The 20,224-nt window shown below is 46.2% G+C and overlaps 1 protein-coding gene across 6 annotated transcripts in view; it reads right to left on the bottom strand.

The window, feature by feature from the left end:
- LOC121554316 (phosphatidylinositol-binding clathrin assembly protein) overlaps positions 1–20,224 on the bottom strand; it is a 75,036-nt gene that overhangs the window by 33,026 nt on the left and 21,786 nt on the right. For all 6 annotated transcript variants that reach the window (XM_041867830.2, XM_041867831.2, XM_041867828.2 and 3 more), the window contains exons 3-7: positions 6,091–6,166; positions 5,586–5,688; positions 5,344–5,437; positions 4,336–4,447; positions 957–1,063 (exon numbers count right to left, since the gene is read on the bottom strand). In XM_041867830.2, coding sequence (XP_041723764.2) covers positions 957–1,063; positions 4,336–4,447; positions 5,344–5,437; positions 5,586–5,688; positions 6,091–6,166 — 492 coding nt within the window. The remainder of the gene's footprint in view (positions 1–956; positions 1,064–4,335; positions 4,448–5,343; positions 5,438–5,585; positions 5,689–6,090; positions 6,167–20,224) is intronic.

Raw genomic sequence — 20,224 nt, 5'->3', positions numbered from 1 at the left:
CGTATCCTACCACTGAATAGTTTTTATATCTGCCACACCCTGTTTAAAATCAGCTGTTGGTATTGTCGGAGGGAAAAAAGCACACATTTAAAAATGATACGCTACGTTTTATCTATCAAATCGCTAAGTTAAAAACGAATGATCCCCTTCCTCCTTTATTTTGGGATCCACCCCTGAAAAGGTCATTTGCCTGATGATGCGCGAGTAGAGAAGGAGCTTCTGGGTGTGTTCGCGCGGTAAGCCTAATGAAGCAGATTGTAGACGAAAGTCATCGAGTAAAGTCTGGGGAGGTGCATCTGCAACAGCCGGATTCCAACAGCAAGGCTCAAATCAACACGGCTGCTTTTGTTTAGAAAAGTTTTTCTGTATAAATGTCTAAATAAACGTTTCCATAGCCCATATCACACACCCACAAACTGGACACATAACGTGTGTACAATTCATTGGTTACTGACAGGTCACAAATATCACTTTCCTTTGTATGCCCTGTAGCTTTAGAATCACAGCAAAGTTGGTTCCCGTTTCAGTCAAGTCTTTGGCCACGTTGGCGTGGGTCAACCAAAAACACCCTAATGGCTGGTTGATGAATAATTCCTCCCAGAATGCAGGTGACAGCTGCCTGGTGCAGCTGGTGAGAAGCTACTGCAGCGACTTCATCTAACTACGCCATGACCTTTGATCACATGATTTTTTTGTAAAGTTCATGCAGTCGACATGTCAGTCGCAAGTCTGACAATGTTTATAACCATAATGCAACACTAAACGATGGTCACCGACTTGACAATTGTGATCCGCCCGAACGCAGCCATTCATTTCACACAAGCGCATTTTCGTCCTATCCTCGATTACCTTTGACCTTTTTCAAAAGTAGGCGAGAGAGGACGGAGAGAAAGGACGCAGGATTTGAAAAAATCTAATTGAGAAAAGGCCTGTTAGTTTGCGTACAGTGTGCGTACCTCTGCTACTTTGAGAAACTCAGACAGCTTGGTCATCCTGTACAGGAACTTCTTATAGATGTCCAACGCCTCTTTACACTGACCCTTCTTCAGATCAAAATACTTCTCTGAGAAAGAGACAGAGAGAGCGAGCGAGAAAGAGAGCGAGAGGGGGGGTGGGATAGGGTTTGGGAGAGCGAGAGAGAGGGAAGATAGGGAGAGAGACAGAGGGGGAAAGATACACAAAAGGACATAGAAAAGTACAAAGAAGCCATTAAGTAGAGAGGGAGACGGAAAGTAGAGAGGGAGACGGAAAGTAGAGAGGGAGACGGAAAGTAGAGAGGGAGACGGAAAGTAGAGAGGGAGACAGAAAGTAGAGAGGGAGACGGAAAGTAGAGAGGGAGACGGAAAGTAGAGAGGGAGACGGAAAGTAGAGAGGGAGACGGAAAGTAGAGAGGGAGACGGAAAGTAGAGAGGGAGACAGAAAGTAGAGAGGGAGACGGAAAGTAGAGAGGGAAAGTAGAGAGGAGACGGAAAGTAGAGAGGGAGACGGAAAGTAGAGAGGGAAAGTAGAGAGGGAGACGGAAAGTAGAGAGGGAGACAGAAAGTAGAGAGGGAGACAGAAAGTAGAGAGGGAGACGGAAAGTAGAGGGAGACGGAAAGTAGAGAGGGAGACGGAAAGTAGAGAGGGAAAGTAGAGAGGGAGACGGAAAGTAGAGAGGGAGACGGAAAGTAGAGAGGGAGACAGAAAGTAGAGAGGGAGACGGAAAGTAGAGAGGGAGACGGAAAGTAGAGAGGGAGACGGAAAGTAGAGAGGGAGACGGAAAGTAGAGAGGGAGACGGAAAGTAGAGGAGACGGAAAGTAGAGAGGGAGACGGAAAGTAGAGAGGGAAAGTAGAGAGAAAGAGAGAGACGGAAAGTAGAGAGGGAGACGGAAAGTAGAGAGGGAGGAGAAAGTAGAGAGGGAGACAGAAAGTAGAGAGGGAGACAGAAAGCAGAGAGGGAGACAGAAAGTAGAGAGGGAGACAGAAAGTAGAGAGGGAGACGGAGAGAGTAGAGAGGAGACGGAAAGTAGAGAGGGAGAGGAAAGTAGAGAGGAGACGGAAAGTAGAGAGGGGAGACGGAAAGTAGAGAGGGAGACGGAAAGTAGAGAGGGAGACGGAAAGTAGAGAGGGAGACGGAAAGTAGAGAGGGAGACGGAAAGTAGAGAGGGAGACGGAAAGTAGAGAGGGAGACGGAAAGTAGAGAGGGAGACGGAAAGTAGAGAGGAGACGGAAAGTAGAGAGGAGACGGAAAGCAGAGAGGGAGACGGAAAGTAGAGAGGGAGACGGAAAGTAGAGAGGGGAAAGAGAGAGAAAGTAGAGAGGGAGACGGAAAGTAGAGAGGGAGAGCAGGAAAGTAGAGAGGGAGACGGAAAGTAGAGAGGGAGACGGAAAGTAGAGAGGGAGACGGAAAGTAGAGAGGAGACGGAAAGTAGAGAGGGAAAGTAGAGAGGGAGACGGAAAGTAGAGAGAGGAGACGGGAAAGTAGAGAGGGAGACGGAAAGTAGAGAGGGAGACGGAAAGTAGAGAGGAGACGGAAAGTAGAGAGGACGGAAAGTAGAGAGGGAGACGGAAAGTAGAGAGGGAGACGGAAAGTAGAGAGGGAGACGGAAAGTAGAGAGGGAGACGGAAAGTAGAGAGGAGACGGAAAGTAGAGAGGGAGACGGAAAGTAGAGAGGGAGACGGAAAGTAGAGAGGGAGACGGAAAGTAGAGAGGAGACGGAAAGTAGAGAGGGAGACGGAAAGTAGAGAGGGAGACGGAAAGTAGAGAGGGAGACAGAAAGTAGAGAGGGAGACGGAAAGTAGAGAGGGAGACGGAAAGTAGAGAGGGAAAGTAGAGAGGGAAAGTAGAGAGGGAAAGTAGAGAGGGAGACGGAAAGTAGAGAGGAAGAGAGACGGAAAGTAGAGAGGGAGACGGAAAGTAGAGAGGGAGACGGAAAGTAGAGAGGGAGACGGAAAGTAGAGAGGGAGACGGAAAGTAGAGAGGGAGACGGAAAGTAGAGAGGGAAAGTAGAGAGGGAGACGGAAAGTAGAGAGGGAGACGGAAAGTAGAGAGGGAGACGGAAAGTAGAGAGGGAGATGGAAAGTAGAGAGGGAGACGGAAAGTAGAGAGGGAGACGGAAAGTAGAGAGGGAGACGGAAAGTAGAGAGGGAGACGGAAAGTAGAGAGGGAGACGGAAAGTAGAGGGAGACGGAAAGTAGAGAGGGAGACGGAAACACTTAGCACTTCAGAAATACATCTCAACCTGTCAAGACCCAGAGCCACAGCAGTGTACTCACTCACTCACTCGTGTTAGACAGCGGTGCTCACATCAGCCTATAAAACACAGTGTTCGTTGACATTCCCTGTCTAAGAGTCTAACGTCAGTAGATTTAAATCACATCAAATAGGCGCAAGAACCATAATCCCATGCAAGAACCCACACAATGTGAATAGGATAATATCCAACAGTACCAATCTAGTGTTTGACAGCAGTGCTCACAGCCTACACATACACTGAGGACATTCACTGGTTGAGGCTAACATCACATATACATGCAATTAAAAGGGTCAAATAACCATAATTGTGCTTCAAAAATAGACACTATTTTAACCACAGGGCTGACACCAAACTGACAATACATTTACATTGGAGTCATTTAGCAGACGCTCTTATCCAGAGCCACTTACAGTTAGTGAGTGCATACATTATTTTTGTATTTTTCCTACTGGCCCCTGGGGGAATCGTCTATGAGGTGTCTCTATACCAGGGTTCTCCAACTGTCATCCCGTCGGCAGAATTTAGCCCGCGGCTAGTTTTATTTGGCCCCCCAAGTTTTCAACCCCCCATAAAAAACAAACAAAAAAAAATTCATTGTTGGACATGACAGGAAATCAGCTGCAAGTGATTTTAATTCAAGAAATCTGTTCCCAAGTATTCCCACGCATAATAGAGACATGTGACCGTATACAAAATATAAGCAAGGTTTCAAATGATTATGTTTTAGTCAAATATTATCTGTTTGTGCTTCTTCTGGTCAAATTGCAGTCTACAAATTATTTGTAATTATGTTCCGGCCCCCCGACCATCCACTCAAGAAAAAAAAGTTGATGATCCCTGCTCTATACCCTTTGCTCAGTAAGAAGGAATCCTTAAATCTGATTCTAGACCTGTCCTTACCCAGTAGGTTGATGCCTCCCTCGTAGGCAGCAAACAGAGTGATGGAGTCTTCATACTGACATTAGATCAGTGTCTAGGTGTCTTAACCAGTAGCTTCCAGTCTTTAAACGGTCTATAATATCTGACTTTAGAGCAGTCCTTACCCAGTAGGTTATAGTCTTTAAACTGTCTATAATCTGACTTTAGATCAGTCCTCACCCAGTAGGTTAATGACTCCCTCGTTGTAGGCAGCAAACAGACGGATGGAGTCTTTGAACAACAGTACAAAGGCTGCATTGATGACTCCGTTAGTTAACTCATTAGGGTTGGCCTGGAGGGGTGGGGAGAGAGAGAGAGAGGACGAGGAGGAGCAGGAAGAGGACGAGGAGGAGAGAGGGGAAGGAGGAGCAGGAAGAGGACGAGGAGGAGAGAGGGGAAGGAGGAGCAGGAAGAGGACGAGGAGGAGAGAGGGGAAGGAGGAGCAGGACGAGGACGAGGAGGAGAGAGGGGAAGGAGGAGCAGGAAGAGGACGAGGAGGAGAGAGGGGAAGGAGGAGCAGGACGAGGAGGAGAGAAGGGAAGGAGGAGCAGGAAGAGGACGAGAAGGAGAGAGGGGAAGGAGGAGCAGGAAGAGGACGAGGAGGAGAGAGGGGAAGGAGGAGCAGGACGAGGACGAGGAGGAGAGAGGGGAAGGAGGAGCAGGAAGAGGACGAGGAGGAGAGAGGGGAAGGAGGAGCAGGACGAGGAGGAGAGAAGGGAAGGAGGAGCAGGAAGAGGACGAGGAGGAGAGACGGGAAGGAGGAGCAGGGAGAGGATGAGGAGGAGAGAGGGGAAGGAGGAGCAGGGAGAGGACGAGGAGGAGAGAGGGGAAGGAGGAGCAGGAAGAGGACGAGGAGGAGAGAGGGGAAGGAGGAGCAGGAAGAGGACGAGGAGGAGAGAGGGGAAGGAGGAGCAGGAAGAGGACGAGGAGGAGAGAGGGGAAGGAGGAGCAGGAAGAGGACGAGGAGGAGAGAGGGGAAGGAGGAGCAGGAAGAGGACGAGGAAAGAGGGAGGAAGTGGGAGCGAGAGAGAGAGAGAAAATCATTTCAAAAACATATTTCTCAATCTCGCCATCTAAAACAAAAAATCACCACAAATGAAACATGTCAGCTCACACCTGAAGCCCATCTCTCCCACTATAAATACACACATTCCATTGAAACCACACCCCTCCTCAGCACACACTCACCTGGAAGTCTAGCAGTGCGTCTAGTTGGTTCTGGATAATAGGCAAGGTCTTGATGAGCTTCTCTGTGCTCATGGTACGCATTACGCCGTCAATCCTGGAAAATATACACACACATTTGCAGTTCGTTTCCTTTTCCTGGACCAGCTGGTAGTGACTGGTTGCTAAGGCCTGTTTTACCCGATTCATCGTATAGAACCAACCTGACCCGTACTGTGCTAGATGAATGAAATACTGTGTCCTACCCCCTCTTCATCTTGGTAAAGTCCACAGCCACCAGTCTGTAAGACATGGCTTTCTCATTCAGATAGCGGCTGTACCGACGGATGAATGTAGACATGTCATAACCTGGAGAGAGAGAGCAGAGAGCAGAGCCACAGGACAACAACAACACAATTAGACTGAACCAAATCATGAAAAAACTAAAAGAGAATTACTTGACATATTGGAAAGAATTAACAAAAAAATGAGAGGGAGACTTTGAGCCAACCTCATTTGACGGAAAACACCACAGTACCCCCAGTGAAAACACCACAGTACCCCCAGTGAAAACACCACAGTACCCCCAGTGAAAACACCACAGTACCCCCAGTGAAAACACCACAGTACCCCCAGTGAAAACACCACAGTACCCCCAGTGAAAACACCACAGTACCCCCAGTGAACCCCCCCCCCCCAGACCAAAGCAGTGTGAGCGTGTGTAATCATGCGCTAGTATTGCATGAGTGTGTGTCGTAACATAGATCATACCTTGCAAAGCACCTTTGTCCAAGAAGTTGTTCACGTTGAAGAGGGTGTTTCTAGAAGCCAGATACTGGATAAGACGCTGACAAAAACGGAAGGAAAAAAAGAAAGTATCAGTTCATTTTTTTCTCTCTCCATTTTTCTGGAATTTCTGACTAAAGAGGGTCCAAAAGATCCCATGGTTGCGTCCAAAATGGCAATCATATTCACTACGTAGCACACTACTTTTAACCTGCGCCCATAGGGCTCTTATATAGGGAATAGGGTGCTATTTGAGACACATCCCATCTTTTCAAGTATCAACATGGACTAGATTCAATTGGCAGGGGTGAGGAACACACATACACACACAGGGTTGGGAATTCCCGGAAAAGAGGAGCGCTCTGCTGAGACATGAGCAGTCTGGAACATCAACGTTCCCGGCTGACGTTCCCCATCTATCCCAGCGTTCCTAGTTCTGACGGAGCGTCTCGGAATGCGGAGGATTCACGCTACGCTTGCCGACACGCTTGCAATATCCGTCACACTTCCGTGACAGAGAGAGAGAGACAGTTTATTGTCTAAGAAAACATGAAAAGAAGGAATAGAAACAGACTTTCATCATATTCTCTCTCTCTTCAGCATTTCTCAGAGCAAGGAGGAAGAGGTTGTCATGAGGTTTTTTTTAAGGACTGGTTTGAGAGCCGAGAAAATGTGCTCTGCGGATTGGGTGTGTGTCTGTGTGTGCGTGCGCGTGTGTGTTAGCTAACTAAGCATTTGGCCTGTGGCATAGTAACTTAGTTTAAAGCATTGGGCCCAGGCTGTTAAACTTCTTCACCCCCTTTCTGCTTCCCACTATACAGAGAATAGGGTGTCATTTGGGACGCACCCGGAGTGGTTGTATTTGGGGACATTTGGTCACTTTATTGCCGTAGAGAACGTGGCGTGTGCGTGCGTGCGTGAGAGAGAAACAAGCCTAAAACAGGTCAGTTCACTCGGAGAGAGAGAGGAAAGAGAGAGAGAGAGAGGAAAGAGAGAGAGGGGAAAGAGAGAGAGGGGAAAGAGAGAGAGGGGAAAGAGAGAGAGGGGAAAGAGAGAGAGGAAAGAGAGAGGGGGAAAGAGAGAGAGGAGAGAGAGAGAGAGAGGAGAGAGAGAGAGGAAAGAGAGAGAGAGGAAAGAGAGAGAGAGGGAAAGAGAGAGAGGGGAAAGAGAGAGAGAGGGAAAGAGAGAGAGAGGGAGAGAGAGAGAGGGGAAAGAGAGAGGGGAAAGAGAGAGAGGGAAAGAGAGAGAGGGGAAAGAGAGAGAGGGGAAAGAGAGAGAGAGGGGAAAGAGAGAGAGAGGGGAAAGAGAGAGAGAGGGGAAAGAGAGAGAGAGGGGAAAGAGAGAGAGAGGAAAGAGAGAGAGGGGAAAGAGAGAGCGGAGAGAGAGAGAGTGCAACAGGACCACAGACTGGCTATACAACACAATTGGCCCAGAGCTCATGTGATCTGTAGATTAGGGAGAATTCATCAGTAGAGCTTTCATTGGAGCGTTCACTCAACTTGATTAAATTCAATTGATATGCATCAAATGGGTTGAATAGTTCCAAATAGGAAATCAGGGCAAGATGGAGACATGGGAACCTATGCACATCCACAGACTGCAGATAGATGAATGGATTCAGAGGAGACGGTGGGGAGAGGAGGGGAAGAGAGGAGACGGTGGGGAGAGGAGGGGAAGAGAGGAGAAGGTGGGGAGAGGAGGGGAAGAGAGGAGAAGCGGAGAGGCCTTGAAACGGATTCAGAAACAGTCCACAAGCCCATCAAATAATTCATGTTCGAATAACGTGTCAGAGAAAAACTAAATCTATAATTAAGACATCTACTGAGTCTTCAATGAGAAAGCCCTCGCTCTAACTAACCACTCTCTCGTTCAGTCTCTCTGCATTTCTATCTCTCCCTTTCCGTCTCTCCCTTTCCGTCTCTCCCTTTCCGTCTCTCTCCCCCTCTCTGGTTGAATTCCAAAACTTTAACAAAAAACGAACTAGCTATACAACCAATCCTTCTCCTTATCTAGCGCTCCTCCTCCTCCTCCTTCTCTAGCGCTCCTCCTCCTCCTCCTCCTTCTCTAGCGCTCCTCCTCCTCCTCCTTCTCTAGCGCTCCTCCTCCTCCTCCTCCTCTAGCGCTCCTCCTCCTCCTCCTCCTTCTCTAGCGCTCCTCCTCCTCCTCCTTCTCTAGCGCTCCTCCTCCTCCTCCTTCTCTAGCGCTCCTCCTCCTCCTCCTCCTCCTCCTTCTCTAGCGCTCCTCCTCCTCCTCCTTCTCTAGCGCTCCTCCTCCTCCTCCTTCTCTAGCGCTCCTCCTCCTCCTTCTCTAGCGCTCCTCCTCCTCCTCCTTCTCTAGCGCTCCTCCTCCTCCTCCTCCTTCTCTAGCGCTCCTCCTCCTCCTCCTTCTCTAGCGCTCCTCCTCCTCCTTCTCTAGCGCTCCTCCTCCTCCTTCTCTAGCGCTCCTCCTCCTCCTCCTCCTCCTTCTCTAGCGCTCCTCCTCCTTCTCTCACTCTCTCTAGTTCAGTCTCTTTGGGCAAATCCCTTCAGTCATCTTTACCCCATGTCCTGTTTTCAAAACTATTTATATATATGTTTTTTTAAAGACTCAAAGGCATTGCCGTTGCTGCTTGCGATTTTTGTTAAAGTAATTAGACTCAAAGTTCCAAACAAAAAAAGGCGAGAAAGGAATGCGTGTTGAAAGAAAAGTATGTGTGTTTCTTTAGGAGAAGGTTTGCAGTTACCACGGAAACCAAAGAGCACCTCCCAACAGAAGTTGTGATGTTAACTGAAAAAACACACACTCCCACCACACACACATGACGTAGTACCCCGTGGATTTAATCAGAGGATAGTGAGACAAAGTTGGAGTGGTAGGATAGCTGACTGGCAGAGAGAGGGTTAGGGTAAGATATATGACTGAGAGAAAGGGTTAGGGTAGGATTTAGAGCTGAACCCATTTAGTCGACTGGTCGATTGTCTGGACGATAGGCTGTTGGTCGAACGAGATTTCTTAAGTCGAGCAATAGCAAAAAATATATAGAATTTCATGGTGTACAAGACACCTGCCTGATTGCCGCCTGTCTGAGTGGACTGATCCATTGTGGAGGCCGTGGGGAAGGCAGTCCATCACTAAGACATGTCCTACTGAAATTGTACACTGAACAAAAATAAAACGCAACATGCAACAATTTCAACAATTTTACTGAGTAACAGTTCATATAAAGGAAATCAGTCAATTGAAATAAATTAATTAGGCCCTAATCTATGGATTTCACATGACTGGGAATACAGATATGCATCTGTTGGTTACAGATACCTTAAAAAAAAAATAGGGGCGTGGATCAGAAAACCAGTCAGTATGTGGTGTGACCACCATTTGCCTCATGCAGCGCGACACATCTCCTTCACATAGAGTTGATCAGGCTGTTAATTGTGGCCTGTGGAATGTTTTCCCACTCTTCAATGGCTGTGCGAAGTTGCTGGATATTGGCAGGAACTGGAACATGCAGTCATACACGTCGATCCAGAGCATCCCAAACATGCTCAATGGGTGACATGTCTGGTGAGTATGCAGGCCATGGAAGAACTGGGACATTTTCAGCTTCCAGGAATTGTGTACAGATCCTTGCGACATGGGGCCGTGCATTATCATGCTGAAACATGAGGTGATGGCGGCGGATGAATGGCACGACAATGGGCCTCAGGATCTCGTCACGGTATCTCTGTGTATTCAAAATTGTTAAAGATAAAATGCAATTGTATTTGATGTCCGTAGCTTATGCCTGCCCATACCATAACCCACTCTGTTCACAACGTTGACATCAGCAAACTGCTCGTCCATACACTGGGTCTGCCATCTGCCCGGTACAGTTGAAACCGGGATTCATCCGTGAAGAGCACACTTCTCCAGTGTGCCAGTGGCCATTGAAGGTGAGCATATTCCCACTGAAGTCGGTTACAACACCGAACTGCAGTCAGGTCAAGACCCTGGTGAGGACGACGAGCATGCAGATGAGCTTCCCTGAGAAGGTTTCTGACAGTTTGTGCAGAAATTCTACGGTTGTGAAAACCCACAGTTTCATCAGCTGTCCGGGTGGCTGGTCTCTGACGATCCCGCAGGTGAAGAAGCCGGATGTGGAGGTCCGGGGCTGGCATGGTTACACGTGGTCTGCTGTTGTGAGGCCGGTTGGACGTACTGCCAAATTTTCTAAATCGACGTTTGAGGCGGCTTATGGTAAAGAAATTAACATGACATTCTCTGGCAACAGCTCAGGTGGACATTTTTTATTTTTTAATTTCACCTTTATTTAACCAGGTAAACCAGTTGAGAACAAGTTCTCATTTACAACTGCGACCTGGCCAAGATAAAGCAAAGCAGTGCGATAAAAACAACAACACAGAGTTACATATGGGGTAAAACAAAACAAAGTCAAAAATACAACAGAAATAAATATATATATACAGTGTGTGCAAATGTAGCAAGTTATGGAGGTAAGGCAATAAATAGGCTATAGTGCAAAATAATTACAATTAGTATTAACACTGGAATGATAGATGTGCAAGAGATGATGTGCAAATAGAGATACTGGGGTACAAATGAGCAAAATAAATAACAATATAGGGATGAGGTAGTTGGGCGGGATAATTTCAGATGGGCTGTGTACAGGTGCAGTGATCGGTAAGGTGCTCTGACAACTGATACTTAAAGTTAGTTCCTGCAGTCAGCATGCCAATTGCACGCTCCCTTAAAACATCTGTGGCATTGTGTTGCACATTTTAGAGTGGCCTTTTATTGTCCCCAGCACAAGGGGAACCTGTGTAATGATCATGGTGTGTGGGCTCATCAGAACTACCGTTGACCTGTATGATGACAAACCCCACACACAAACACACAGATGTTGGTGGACAAATCTGTACGACAGGGTCAATGATGCAGCCAAACATTATGACTCACTCTTAGTGGCACTGATCTAAACCCTTACACACACACACACACACACACACACACACACACACACACACACACCACTTTCTACCTCCTCTATCGATTAGTAACGGACCATTTATTCTAGACGATGTATTTCCCCTGAAGGCAGAAGGAAGGGAGAGAGGGAGGGATGGATGGAGAGAAGAGAGCTGGTCAGTGGTGCGAGTCGGACACCTACATTATAAACATATTATTACCACACAGGACCAATATGCAAACTAGAACAAGGGGTTCACACACCATTCGAGGAAGTACAAGCTTTTGTAACTCCCCTGACAATCTGTAACTGATTGTAATGCTGGAATAAAATGCTGCATTTTCCACTTCTACAACTTGCAGAGCAACACTAATCAAAAGTCTTTGTGTGTGTGCGTGTGCGTGATGTGTAAAAAATTAAAAAGCATTAGCTGAATATCCCTTTGCGCATGATTAAGTTATTAATTAGGCTTTGGATGATGTATCAATACACCCAGTCACTACAAAGATACAGGCGTCCTTCCTAACTCAGTTGCCAGAGAGGAAGGAAACTGCTCAGGGATTTCACCATGAGGCCCAATAGTGATTTTAAGACGGTTACAGAGTTTAATGGTTGTGATATTAGAAAACTGAGGACGGATCAACAACATTGTAGTTATTCCACAATACTAATCTAAATGACTGAGTGAAATAAAGGAGGCCTGTACAGTATAAACATTTTCCAAAACATGCATCATGTTTGCAACAAGGCACTGCAAAAAAATGTGGCAGAGAAATGAACTTTATGTCCTGAACACAAAGCCTTATGTTTGGGGCAAATCCAACGCAACACATCACTGAGTACCACTCTTCATATTTTCAAGCATGGTGGTGGCTGCATCATCGACAAGGACTAGGGATTTTTTTTTTTTTATAAAAGTAAACGGAATACAGCTATATGCACAGGCCAAATCCTAGAGGAAAACGTGGTTCAGTCTGCTTTCCAAACAGACACTGGGAGACTAATTCACCTTCAGCAGGACAGTAACCTTAAACACAAGGCCAAATCTACACTGGAGTTGCTTACCAAGACGACATTGAATGTTCCTGAGAGGCCTAATTACTTAAATCAGCTTGAAAGTCTATGGCATGACTTGAAAATGGCTGTCTAGCAACGATCAACTTGACAGAGCTAGAAGAAATATTGTACAATCCAGGTGTGCAAAGCTCTTAGAGACTTACCCAAAAAGACTCAAAGCTGTAATCGTGCTTCTACAAAAGTATTGACTCAGAAGTGTGAATACTTATGTAAATTAGATATCTGTATTTCTTTTTCAATACATTTGCAAACATTTCTAAAAACATGTTTTCACTTTGCCATTATGGGGTATTGTGTGAAGAAGGGTGAGAAAAATCAATTTCATCCATTTTGAATTCAGGCTGTAACACAACAAAATGTTGAATAAGTGAAGGGATATGAATACTTTCTGATGGCACTGTAAGTCGGCTTTTTTTTTTTTTTATCACAATATCAATCACAATTTCTCCAATCAGAATTGGATCAGAGGGCAACATTGGAATAATATTCAAATAAATGTTTCAAGTACATAAATAAAAAAAGCCTACAGGTCAAAGTGTAGGTCATATGAATATTGGCTACAGCCTCATGTCCAAACCGATGCTGACATGAGGGAGGACCCATAAAATGTAGCCAAACTTTAAATTAGACTTAATTACATATTAGGCTAAACACCAGTCATGTTTGACAAATATAATGAAGGATAATTAACATTAACGTCTAAAGGCTTGATTCTATCCACATACTCGAGGCATGGTTCATTTAGATCAAAATGGTCACATCACCCACCTCGAATCTGAGCAGAGGCGGTCAGCATTTTGAAACGATTTAACCATAAACTTAATTGTTTAAAACCTGGACATTTGTCATTTTATGAAGCATGTCTTACCTTGTTTCAAAGTAGCCTAGAGAAAATACGACCATAGAAATGAAATAATTATTTTATAAAACACTTAATATGCCATTGAAACCAGCATTTTTCTCATGATCAATTCAATTTTCAAATCAACTTAATTTTATTGTCCAGCAACCAAAGGCATAATCCTAGTCATATTAGTGACCCAATGCTAGTCAATGCATCTTTAGATCTCCTTTCATAACCTCTAATGGATATTTTCATCTTGTTGAGCTTATAATATGAATAAAAAAAAAAAAATACATTTTAATCTGAACCGTCTGATTTGTTGCATCAGCCTCATTGTTGAATCTTTTTTTTACTTTTTTTGATGTGCAGTGGGTCTGTAGTCTCAGAACTGCCCCAGAGTCCGTTTTGACGGTATAAATATTTTTCCCCCACTGACGACTTGAATTTTCAGCACTGGAGGGAATTATTTTTAGCATTTTGAGGACAAGTGACTTGAGCTTTTAGACAAGTAAAAACACCTGTCCTACTTGTCTGAAGGGCTAGTGGCTAAACATGGTAATGTCAAGCCCTGGTGTGTGTGTGTGTGTGTGTGTTCATCCTGCTGGGCAGGGCCAGCCTGGAGCTCCGAGATTGGGTGTTTGTGCTTTACAGATAAGGGTACACACACACACATCTCTGTCCTCCCCTCATCATTCCTGTACACCCCACCCCACCTCGTGTCCACCCTGCCATTGAGTGTGCAATATGAGCCGTGTGCGCGCACAAGGTCGCTAGATTATTGTGCTTGGCAACCTCCATTAGTCAGTTTGACCCTACACACGATAACAGATTTCTCAGAGCTCTCCTCAATCTCCCCTCTGACACAACAGTCACGGTCAACACCTTTCTACAGCCTTTTTATTTTCTCTGACACACCCGCCTTTTCTTACCCTCTTCCCCGCTCTCGCTAACTCTCTGCCTTCCTCTCTGTCTCTCTCCATCTCCCTCCTTCCTCTCTCTCTCTCTCTCTCTCTCTCCCTCCTTCACTCAATCCCCTCACGCTTTGTCCTTTTCTATCTCATCCATCTCTCCCCCTCCCTCCTTCACTTCCCTTCTCTCCCCCATCCTTCTCATTCTCCTCTATTTACTCCATCTCTCTCTTCCAGGGTTATTAGTAGTTGTATTGACGACACAATCTTCCAGTGGCATCACTGAAGCAGATTGGCCCATTCTCTCTCCTCCTTTGACTCGCTTCGCTCGCTCCCTCTCTATTTTTGCTTTCCTTTCATTTTCTCCCCCTCCATTCTCTCTCTCCTCCTCTACCTCTTTCTTCTAGTAACGTCACTGAGGCAGATTGGTCCATTCAGTATCTGGGACTGCAGGGAGGTGACTCATAGTGTTAGTATAGTTTATAAAACGGGTTGTTTGGATCCTGGATGCTGATTGGTTGATAGCAGTGAGTTATAGAACCGCAATCCCAGCATTCTCCGGGTAACGCCTGTTGAAGACATGCTCCGGAACATTGGCGACCACTAACTCTTTTTTTAACCTCCCGCTTTGGGCTGGATGTGTCAGTGTGTAGTTCATACATGCATAATCTATGAGCATAATTACTGTCTTGCCTCAATTAGCCACAAAGCCTCTAGTTTGAAAGGGACTTTTTCTGGAAGCTGTGCTGCGCCATTTTCCCTTCATTTTCCCTCACGTGGGCCAGCACCCTAACAATTAGAGTTCAACCAATGAGCTTCATGTGAGTGACAGCTAGCAAGAGGCACATCATGCATACATAGCAGAGCGAGCGAGAGAGAGCAATGACGGGGTGCACATATCTGCATATAATGTGACATTGTATGCAGTTTTTGGGGACCACTTTTGGCTCGTGAGCGCTATTTTCAGCAGTACTACAGTTAACAGTTCCATTATATTTATCAATACCCATCCACAGTCTCACAGCCCAGCCAGTCAACATTTGACAGTTTTAAAGCTAGTTTCCGGAAATTCTAAAAAAAAATTGTCACGGGGCTGAGAGTAAATATTGCATTTTGTGATTTTTTGGAGTGTTTACTTATTTTTTGCACGAAATGTATCCGCTATCATTTCTTATTACAGACAATAACTTTTGAACATCAGATCGGCAGTTACTAACCTCAATTCCGGCTTCAACTTTGACTCATCAGCCCAGGGCTCTTTGTAAAATTCCGACCCAACTTTCCGTGACAGACTGACCAGGGGAATCCAGGTGAAAGCTATGATCCCTTACAGATGTCACCTGTTAAATCAAGCAAGCATACAAGGCCCTCCCTCGTCCCCCCTTCGGCAAATCAGATCATGACTCTATACTCCTGCTTCCGGTCTACAAACAGAAGCTCAAACAGGAAGCACCCTTGACGTTCTCCGTAGAGAAATGGTCCTCCGTATCGGACGCTATGCTACAGGACTGCTTTGCTAGTGCTGACTGGAATATGTTACGGGACGACAGCGTCAACAAGCTAACCACCTCAGTCACCGACTTCATTTGGCAATGCGTTGTTGACGTTGTCCCCACAGTGAAGGTTCGCTACTTCCCCAATCAAAAGCCCTGGATTAACACAGAGGTTGGCGCTAAGCTAAAAGGACAGGGCTACCGCACACAGGGCTATCGCAGACAACCCCGAGGCTACGACGAGGATGCGAACAAGACGTCCCGCTACGACCTCCGCAGAGCCATCAAACAAGCAGAAGGACAATATAGGAACAAGGTGGAATCCTATTACACAGATTCTGACGCCCGCCGCATGTGGCAGGGGCTACAGTCCATTATGGATTACAAAATGAAGACCCCAGCCGTGATCTGCCCAACGATGCCTCCCTACCAGACTAACTCAATGCATTTTATGCACGCTTTGACAACAACAACATCAAGCCTTGCATGAAGGCCCCCCGCCATCCCGGGGTACTGGGTGATCTCACACTCCGACGCGGGTATGGTTTCGAATTAGTGTTGTCAAAATACCAGAATTTTTGACTTTGATACTGATACCAGGATTTGTATCACACTACTCGCTACCATCACGATACTCGATATCAAAACGATACCATAGCAAAAAAAAGAATGCATTTTAGCCAAAGTCACAGAAAGAAACTCAGCTACTGCTGTTCAATCGTTGGGCATCTTTTAAGTTCAATATCATTACATTTGTCATTTTATGTAAATCTTTGCATTAATGAATCAAATCATCTAATCAATCAATTAGACTTTGTTTTTACCAATCTAACAACATAATGGTAACATATATTTGAATGGTAAATCTATTGTTAAACTGTGTAAATGAAGCCTAGGCCTATTCACAATACAGGTGAATGCATATTCAATACGAGTGTGTGCATGCATTGAGTTTTGAGCTTGTTTTGGCTGATTTCATGGGGCTACAGATGTCAAAAAAAATGTGTTTCCCTTCCATTTGGGACTTATTTTATTGTGCTGATCAACAACATTTGCATAGAAGTAGCAATCTCTTTAACCCAGTAATGACATTCACAAGCTTTACACGCACACAGTCAGTTGGATGAGGAAGGAGACGTGAGGCAGAGATACTTTTCTTTTCTTCAGTATCTCTGCGTGAAGGAGACAATTAAGGGAATTAATAAAGTGTGAAAATAAGCGTATTTTGTATTATGGTTTGCATATCACAAAGTAGTGAATTCATGTTAGCTTTAGCTGTCAGCTAGCAAGGAAAGTTAGCCTACAAAGCTGGAAGCTACCTGTATCTTCTTGCATTGTAAAGTGTTCTAGCCTGTACGGACATTGTTTTGCAAACAGTAACTAACAACTTCAACATTTCTACCGTGTTACGTTACTCAAGTATGTAAACTTGTGTGCCGCGTGAACGTGGCGCTAACCTGATGCCGCCCAGACTCCCAGTGCAGTGGTTCCAGATCTAGCGATGACTAAGTGGAGCAGGCAAGAGAAATGCACAGTGTGCGCACGCTAAAGGGGATATTGGCTACACTGATAAGACTTGATCCTCAAAGTCAGTACATACGACGTCAGACATTTGACAGAAGAACTGAAAGTAACACATTCTAGTACCAAACTCTTTTTCCATGTTCTAGTATTGGTATACCAGGGCCGGATGGTATTCCAGGACGCGTTCTCAGAGCATGCGCAGAACAGCTGGCAGGCAAATTCACGGTCATTTTCAACCTCTCCTTGTCCCAGTCTGTCATCCCCACAAGTCTCAAGCTGACCACCATCATTAATGTTCCCAAGAACTCTAAGGCTTCATGCCACAATGACTACAGCCCTGTAGCACTCACCCACCTAGATAAGAGGAATACCTACGTGAGAATGCTGCTCATTGACTAAAGCTCAGCGTTCCAACACCCTAATCCCCTCTAAACACGTCACCAAACTTGGGACCCTGGGACTGAACACCTTCCTCTGCATCTGGATCCTGGACTTACTGATGGACCGAGCCCAGGTGGTGAGGGTAGGAAACATACCCTCCGCCACGCTGACCATCAACACGTGGTGCTTAGTCCAAAACCATCATCACGTTTGCTGACAACACGACGGTGGTAGGCCTGATCACCGGCGACGATGAGTCAGCCTACAGGGAGGAGGTCAGTGGCCTGGCAGTGTGGTGCCGGGACAACAACCTCTCCCTCGACGTCAGTAAGACCAAGGAGCTGATCGGGCACTACAGGACATCCACATCGACGGGGCTGCAGTTGAGCGGGGCGAGAGCTTCTAGTTCCTCGCTGTCCAAATCTCCATTATCTTAAAATGGTCCACAGGCACAGTCGCGACTGCGCCTTTTCCCCCTCGCGAGGTTGAAAAGTTTGGCATGGGCCCTCACACCCTCAAAAAGTTCTACAGCTGCAGCATTCAGAGCATCTTGACTGGCGGCATCACTGCTTGGTATGGCAATCGCCTGGCGCTACAGAGAGTGGTGCGGACAGCCCAGCACATGGGGCTGAGCTCCCTGCAATCCAAGATCTCTATATCAGGCGGTGTGAAAGGAAGGCCTGGAAAATTGTTAAAGACCCCAGCCACCCAAGCCATAGACTGTTCTCTCTGCTTCCGCACGGCAAGCGGTACCGGAGCAACAAGCCTGACACCAACAGGCTCCTGAACAGCTTCTATCCCCAAGCCATAAGACTGCCTAATGGCTAACTAAATGGACTATCTGCATTGACCCTTTTTTTTCCAAATTGCACTGACTATGCACACTCACACTCCAACACACACACACTCATATTCATACTGACTCTACACACACACACACTCCAACACACACACACACATATTCATACTGACTCTACACACTCACACTCCAACACACACACACACACACACACACACACACACACACACATATTCATACTGATTCTACACACTCACACTCCAACACACACACACACACACACTGACCCTCCAACACAGACACACACACATATTCATACTGACTCTACACACACACACACACACACACACACACACACAATGATCATATACGCTGCTGCTACGTTTGATCATATATCCTGATATCTACCCCTACCACTCCATAATCCCCGCACATTGTAAATATGGTATTGGCACTGACCCTGGAACTGACCCTGTATGTAGCCTCTCATATTCTTCTTATTTCTGTGTGTTTTTTGTTCTACTTTACAATACTGATATTGATTACTGCATTGTCGGGAAAGAGCCAGCAATAATGGCATTTCACTGTACTTGTGCACATGACAATAACTTGAAACTAATTTCCTGCAATTGAACACATTTTGCCATGGATTATACCATGTTCTATCGGAGTTACTCAAACATAACATCTAAAATTGGGGCCCCATGCCATGACATTTTGGGGAATTTTAGATTGACTGTCTAGTTTTTATTTGATGATTGTTAGTTCTCAAAGATTCTCATTTAAAAATGATATAGCTCCATTATCTTTTCTGCATACTTTATACATGGTTTTAGTCGTTCAAGTTTACACTGCTGCTGCTAAATGAATATAGGGGAAACTGCATCACTCCATCCTATTTCATCACACCCTCTCCCCCGACCTTACTGTCACGCCCTCCATAACTCCATCCTCTTTCCTAAGTCTCTCCATCCATTTCTTTAACTCCATCTCACCCCTCTCCATCTCTCTCTTTCGCCCTTCGCCTGCTCCCATCCCATCTCCCAGTCTACCCTCTCTAGAGTAACCTTGTTCAGGCTCCGGTGCAGTATAGTACAGTCAGCAGCCAGACTTCCAGACTCCCAGGAGGGGGGCCCAGTAACCTGAGTAATCGTGGCCAGGATCAGAGCACCTGATGGGGGCTTGAGGGGCCCTCGTTCTCCCTCTGTGTCACTCTCTTCAGCTCATTGTCTAAGGCTTCCTGTAATGTGTTTGTTTTGGTACACTGAGGCCTGCCTACACTCGCCAGCCACACACACACACACACACACACACACACACACACAAAGCTAGACGCGTGTGTACATGCATGTCCGTGTACAACAGGAAAACACCCTTGATCTAGAAAGATATTGACTATTACATTCTGCATAGGAATGGAACTGTCCAAGGAACTGTTTCTGGGCAGCTGTAGAGAGAGAAGTACAGGTGAAGAATGGATAGAGTATTGATACTGAGAGGGGGAGAGAGCATGCGCGCGCAGGGGAGAGCCAGCCAGAGCGAACGAGCCAGAGAGAGCGAACGAGCCAGAGAGAGCGAGCGAGCCAGAGAGAAAGAGCGAGCCAGAGAGAAAGAGCGAGCCAGAGAGAAAGAGCGAGCCAGAGAGAAAGAGCGAGCCAGAGAGAAAGAGCGAGCCAGAGAGAAAGAGCGAGCCAGAGAGAGCGAGCGAGCCAGAGAGAGCGAGCGAGCCAGAGAGAGCGAGCGAGCCAGAGAGAGCGAGCGAGCCAGAGAGAGCGAGCGAGCCAGAGAGAGCGAGCGAGCCAGAGAGAAAGAGCGAGCCAGAGAGAGCGAGCGAGCCAGAGAGAGCGAGCCAGAGAGAAAGAGCGAGCCAGAGAGAAAGAGCGAGCCAGAGAGAAAGAGCGAGCCAGAGAGAAAGAGCGAGCCAGAGAGAGATGAGAGACAGGGTAAGATGGGCCTTCTACGCCATCAAAAGGAACATAAAATTCGACATACCAATTAGGATCTGGCAAAAAATACTTGCCCTTTATGGTTGTGAGGTCTGGGGTCCGCTCACCAACCAAGAATTCACAAAATGGGATTACAGCGATCCACAAAGAATTCGAAAACAAACCCAATTTTGATAAACTCCCTTATCTACTGGGTGAAAAA

Source organism: Coregonus clupeaformis, chromosome 27 (assembly GCF_020615455.1).
Source record: "Coregonus clupeaformis isolate EN_2021a chromosome 27, ASM2061545v1, whole genome shotgun sequence".
Lineage (NCBI taxonomy): Eukaryota > Metazoa > Chordata > Actinopteri > Salmoniformes > Salmonidae > Coregonus > Coregonus clupeaformis.
The sequence above is the reverse complement of the archived record's forward strand: the minus strand, read 5'-3'. Positions and strand labels throughout refer to the sequence as shown.